At 47.9% G+C, this 6360-nt stretch overlaps 1 protein-coding gene across 1 annotated transcript; it reads right to left on the bottom strand.

Moving 5' to 3' along the window:
• Positions 1–737: 737 nt before the first annotated feature.
• ZNF648 (zinc finger protein 648) lies at positions 738–6125 on the bottom strand. The gene has a single exon (XM_005540160.5). It carries the CDS (start codon positions 5768–5770, stop codon positions 4070–4072), a length of 1701 nt encoding a protein of 566 aa, XP_005540217.3. The 5' UTR covers positions 5771–6125; the 3' UTR covers positions 738–4069.
• Positions 6126–6360: the final 235 nt, after the last annotated feature.

Here is a 6360-nt window from a genome sequence, read left to right on the forward strand (position 1 = left end):
ACTAATGCTTTACACAAAATTTTCTTCCAAGCAAGATTTTTTAAGGTCTAGTTGGAATTCCTGGGTGATCTATTGTGTTCATGTCAGGTTAATATAGCTTTTCAATGTGCATGCATTTAGATTATGGAGTGTGTAAATGTTGAGTGCCAAGATTAATTGCTGGTATATTTTTCTGTGTAAGGCACAGGCACAGAATGTTTCTTTAGTCAGTGATATGAAACAACAGTGGGCCTTCAAGGAAGTATTACTCCTTTAACTCCAATTTATTCCCCCTGGCTAGGTTATTGACAATCTCCAAGGCATTAATGATTAAGAGCTGCCAACCCAGACTCTCCCAGATTCATTAAGTCATTCACAGGTCTTTGTTCCTGAGTCATGCTATGATTTCTGCTGTGCTATGTTTCAATCTTTATCATCATTTGAATTTATTGTCATCCACTTTAAAAATGCACATCAACAACTTCATTCCAAACAGAGGCAGTTGACCCTGTGAACAGTCTCTGGAGCAAGCATGTCTAAATGTCAAATCATTACTATGCCAGCCACTTTCTAGCTGTGGTATCTTTCTCCCTTGATTTCCTAATCTTAAAAAAATAGGGATAAGAATCACCATAAGTTTGCTTTAAAATCTATAGTTAACATATATAAAACAGAACAGTTCCTGGCGCATACTGAACACAATGTAAGTGTTGGCTATTATCATTACGATCTAAAGAATACAAGTCATGAGCACTATAGACTGGTGAACCCATCAGGGGAATTTTTATTAAGTGGAAACTTATAAATGAACATTTTTACTGGGTATATTCAAATTAATTTTGGCAACCTATACTGTGGAAACAGCATTAACCCAGAGAGAAGCTTTAAATTCTTTTTGTCACAAAGAAGGCCCTGCCCCTATTTTATTTTATTTATTTTGAGACAGTGTCTCACTCTGTCACCCAGGCTGAATTGCAGTGGCATGATCACAGCTCACTGCAGCCGCCACCTCTTGGGTTCAAGTAATCCTCTTGCCTCAGATTCCCCAGTAGCTGGGACTATATGTGTGTGTCACCACGCCTAGCTCATTGGTTTTGTTATTGTTTTTTGAGATGGAGTTTCCCTCTTGTCACCCTGGCTGGAGTGCAATGGTACGATCTTGGCTCACTGCAACTTCTGCCTCCTGGGTTCAAGTGATTATCCTGCCTCAGCCTCCCAAGTAGCTGAGACTACAGGTGCCTGCCACCATGCTCAGCTAATTTTTGTAATTTTAGTAAAGATGGGGTTTTACCATGTTGGCCAAGCTGGTCTTGAATTCCTGACCTCAGGTGATTCACCCGCCTTAGCCTCCGAAAGTGCTGGGATTATAGGCATGAGTGACCACATCTGGCGAACCTGGCTCATTTTTAAATGTTTTTATAGAGATGGGGGTGTCACTATGTTGCCTAGGCTGGTCTCAAACTCCTGGGATCAAGTAATCCTCCCACCTTGGCCTCCCAAAGTGCTGGGATTACAGGAATGAGCCACCACACCTGGCTTTACCCTGATTTTTAATTACATAATAGAGAAATAAGATTGTCTGCTGTGATGTACAGTGGGTTAATAGAAAACTGGAAAGTAGCTCAGCATAATTTGGGGTACAAATGCAAGACAGAACAACCTGTCTTCAAGCATTGATTCTTTTCCAAAGATGTGATTCAACTGCCCCCACTTTGAATGGACAGACTCTACTGAGCAGAATTTGTCCCAAGCCACCTCACAGCTGGTTGGCTTCTCTTTTGTCCACTCCATGTACTGTTGCCTTCTACTTGTGTACCACTGTCTGGTCCAGTGATCTGTGACTACTGGTTCCAATGGGTTCCTTTCTTCTCTAATACCTACTCAGCATGACCCTTGCAGTTGATGTGAGAAAAGACTGGTTGGGACAATTTTCCTTAAAATCTGAGTTGTTTTGTGATAGGCCTGAGGGACTAATGAACTTCTCTTGGACCTATTCAGTATGTTCTACCCCTTATATTCCAGAAACATAGTATACAGCACCAAAGATACCCAGCACAAGCAAATCCGGCTTTTCTGCCTATTAACAAGTACACTCACTCCTTCTCCAAAGCTATGCCCATGTGGAAGCCATACCTAGATACCACACTGCAGCCCTTTATCAGTATTCAAAGTTAGGGTGCAGCAAGTTATATGGTTAACAAACAGCCCGGTGATTCCTATGCAACCAGGCTTAGGGGAACAACTCCATAAAAATTATAAAACAAAACCAAATTCTTTAATTTGTAAAAACTATACTAATGACCATCTTTAAGAAAGGATACAATGAAAAGGAGTAATCCTACAATGAAAAGGAGTAATCCTTCAGTCTTCAAATACTGTATTGATTATCTAGAAAAAAAAGTTATCTTTTGCTCTCTTCATAGTCACAAGTTCATCTTGTGACTTATCTACCAATTTAAAGCTCTTGCATTCAGCCAAAGTTTCCATCGTATAGTAGGATCACTCTAACTTTTACCTACTACTATCACTTCTATTTTGCCCATGCAGATGCAGAAGCTGAAGCCCAAGGTCACATCAACAGTAAAGGGTGGGGACCGACCCTTTTATTAAGGTTACCTTGGTCAAACAAGACACAAGACTATCTAGTTATCTAGCTGTCTAGCTCTCTCTCTCTCTTACTTCTCTTTCGCGCCCCCATATATCATGAGAACGATATTTAGAGGCCACACCCTAGGTCCAAATCAGGTGGAACCCAAGAGAAATTCAGATTTGGCATTCTTTGGTGGCAATTTTAGGAATATACTGAAGGTACTCCCCCCAGAAGGGCACTATACTTTCTTATGGAATATCTTATTTAACTTCGGTAAGATAAGAAGTGCCGTTTGCTTATGTGCACCAAGGACATCTGTGCAGTCATAGATTCCTCACAGTTGAGGTTCAGCTAAGAACTACTGACTTTATACAGATCACTATATGCATCAATACACTTTGAAGAATGGCTGTTAGTAATGCAAACTTTGAAATAACCTCTTAGGTAACTGTGAGTCATGTAGGCTTTCATACCTGGTTTTAATGATTTTGAAATGCAGACAAGCCAATGGCACTTGGGCAAAGGGTGTTTTATTCACTTCAAGTCAAGGCTGATGATTCAGACAAATGTAAATGAACCCAAAAGGTTTCATGAACCATGGTCAAGGCTTTGTGGAGAAATTATAGATGTCTCTCTGTAAATGGGCCAATTGCTTTGTAAATATCACATATGACTTAAGCCCTCAGAGTGCAAACAGGAAAAAAGGCAGCCAGAGGGAAGGCACATATGAATTTTGTGGGTGAGACTCGCGTTAGATCTACGTACTAAATTCCACTATAAAGAGGAATGTACTTCTTTTTCAGATGCTAAGGCTGTCCTGAACTTCCAGAATAACTGGAATAGGACATAAACTACCTTCTCTAAGATAAAGCCCTTCTCTACTTGAAAGCCAGGACTCGTAAAGAAATATCCTAAGAGTAAAGCCATTTCTGCAGTCAAGTGAAATGATGGAATGTTGGACTGGGTTTGAGTCCCTCCCACAAAGGCGTTGCTTTGGGGGAGTTCATCATAGGGACCACTTCTGGGGATTCCTTTATCTACGTAAAAAACTAAAAGCATCTTTCTCTAAAGAGTACTAGTCCTTCATTCCTTCTTTTCAGTATTTGCATATGGCTTTGAGGGTAGGACAAGTTAGTCTTTTTCCCCACCTTATCCCTAGAGCCCTGCCCAGTGCCCAGCATGTAATTCTAGAAGCAGTTTCTGATTGATTCAGGTTCCCCAACCCAAGGAACTCAACGTTTGATCAGCTCTCACTACTTTGTCTTTCCCTTTTCCAATTGTTTATGACCTCGGACACTCAGAACCACTGATGTGAAACCACACACCTGGGTGCTCTCTCGGTGATGACTTTCTGTTCAAGGGATCAAATATATAATCAAATGGACCACTCATGACCCGCGACCTACTGGGAGGCGAGGCTGACCAGTGAGGCTGGCAATACCATGTGAGTGGGTCCACCTGGGAAGGTTCCAAGTAGTGAGGTCGACGACGATGCTGTCTTCACTCGTCAGAGGAGGAAGGGATGGGTTCTTTCTTGCAGGTGCGGTGCTTGGCTCCGTGTCGTTGGAGGTGATTGGATCGGGTGAAGGCCTGGCCGCAGTCCTTACACTGGTAGGGCCTCTCTCCGTTGTGCATTCGTATGTGCTGGGCCAACTCAGAGGCAATGCGGAAGGCCCTGCCGCACTCTGCACAGAAGAATCCCTTCTCTCCGGAGTGGATCTGTTGGTGCCGCTTCAGGGTCGAAGAGCGGGCAAAGGCCTGGCCACACTGCGTGCAAGGAAAGGGCCTCTCGCCAGTGTGGATGCGCTGGTGGCGCACGAGGCGGGAGGGCTGCGCGAAAGCCACGCCGCAGTCAGCGCACTTGAAGGGTCTCTGGCCGGTGTGCAGCGTCTGGTGTTCGGACAGGTTGGAGGACTTGGTGAAGCACTTGCCGCAGGTGGGGCAGGGGAAGGGCCGCTCGCCCGAGTGCACGCGCTGGTGCTCCACCATGCGGCTGGCCACAGCGAACTCCCGGTCGCAGGCGGGGCAGCGGAAGGGCTTGGCTCCCAGGTGCGTGCGCTGGTGGCGCAGCAGCGACAGCGGCTTGTTGAAGGTCAGGCCGCACTCGGAGCACGGAAAGGGCTTATTGTTGCTGTGCATGTTGCGCTGGTGTTTGCGCAGGTCCGAAGAGCGCACGAAGGCCTTCCCGCAGTCTGGACACGGGTAGGGTTTCTCGCCTGTGTGCGTGCGGATGTGCTTCCGGTGGTCGGAGGACCAGGTGTAGGCCTTGTCGCAGAAGGAGCATTGGTAGGGCCGCTCGCCCGTGTGCAGGCGCCTGTGCTGCTGGAGCGTGCCGCGGTGGGAGTAGGCCTTCCCGCATAGCTCGCACGCGTAGCGCTTGGCGCCGCCGCGCGTCTCAGCGGGGCTCAGCGGCTTGCTGGGCTTCTGGCAGGCTCGCCCGCCCCGCAGGCGCCTGTGCGGACGCGCTTCAGCCTCTCCGTCCTCGCGCCCGCCCGCCTGGTTCTGTACTTTCCCGCTTCTTTGCGCTTTTGCCAGTACCGCGGCAGTCAGGCTGGCTGGGGTGGCCGACGCCTGCGCTGGTGTGTGTGTCTCTCGCGTGGAGAGGTCCCAGTTGCTCCCTGGCCTGGGGAAACACAACAGAGAATAGTTCTCTGCGGACGTGTCTGCACTTTTGTGCGCACAGAGATACTTTCCATTGCTGGGGAAGCTGGATGGGACAGCCAAGACTGTGCCCTGGTTGGCCCTCGAGTCTCCATCATCACCCGCAGGTAGTCGGTCCCCAAGAGGTTGCATCTGACCTAACTTGCGTGCGAGACCACTGGGAAGGGTACCCAGAGCTGTGCTTGCTCCTGGGGAACCCTGGGTCTCGTTGATCTTTGCCACATCTCTGCTCCAGCTGGCTTTCCCAGACATTTCTACTGGTTTCTGCCCCATGTCCCCAGCACTGGAGGAGTCAGAGAATTTCTCTTCCTCTTTGTCCAGTGGATGGGGCCATGGCAAGTCAGGATTGTCATATGTTACTGGGGAGCTGCCCCTTGGACAGGCCACCGGGTCAGCAGGTCCCTCTTTTTTGGCCTCCCCACCATCTTCATCATCACTCTCTAAGTTCATGCTCAGCATCTGGGTGTCATGAGCCTCCTCAGTCAAGCTGCTGAGAGGAGACACCTCTCCCCACCTGTCCTGGGAGTCCACTTGTGCCATGATGTTCAGGCGCTTCCGTTGCCTGCTCCTCTGAGGAGGAGTATTCTGCTTGGCTCAGGATACCTGCAAAAATAAAAGTATGAAGAGAAAATCACAAAAAATGTACTTAATCACTTTCATGAGCAGAGGGATTGAGGTTCCCACTACAGCTCTGTTTCCAACTGGTCTCCATCCCAGGCATATTGTTGAGCCTCACTGAAGACAGAGGCCTGGCTCTGCTGAAAATTCCAGTCATCCTTATTCCCTCTGGAGATCCCACTTGCTAGAAGCCCCAGGAGACCATGCTGTCAGGAATAGCCAGGGTGGGCCATTTGCTGGGTGCCAGCTGTGCCCTGCCCTCTCTAGGGTGCTCATCCCCAACTGCTAACCAAATGTGTCCTTTGTGAGCATGGGGGACAACTTGATGAGATGGTAGGAAGCAAGCTCTGGTCCTCCTAAGGCACTCTTACAGTGTCCCCCACTCGGGAAGCTGGAAACCAGGCTGGCTCTTGCTTTCTCTGCCAGGAGTGGAAGTCTGCCATCCCATGATGGTGTCAGCCAGGGTTACCTCTCAGGCCCTGGGCTGTGTAGGCCACCTCTTCCAAAGATAA

This window comes from Macaca fascicularis, chromosome 1 (assembly GCF_037993035.2).
Source record: "Macaca fascicularis isolate 582-1 chromosome 1, T2T-MFA8v1.1".
Taxonomy (NCBI): domain Eukaryota; kingdom Metazoa; phylum Chordata; class Mammalia; order Primates; family Cercopithecidae; genus Macaca; species Macaca fascicularis.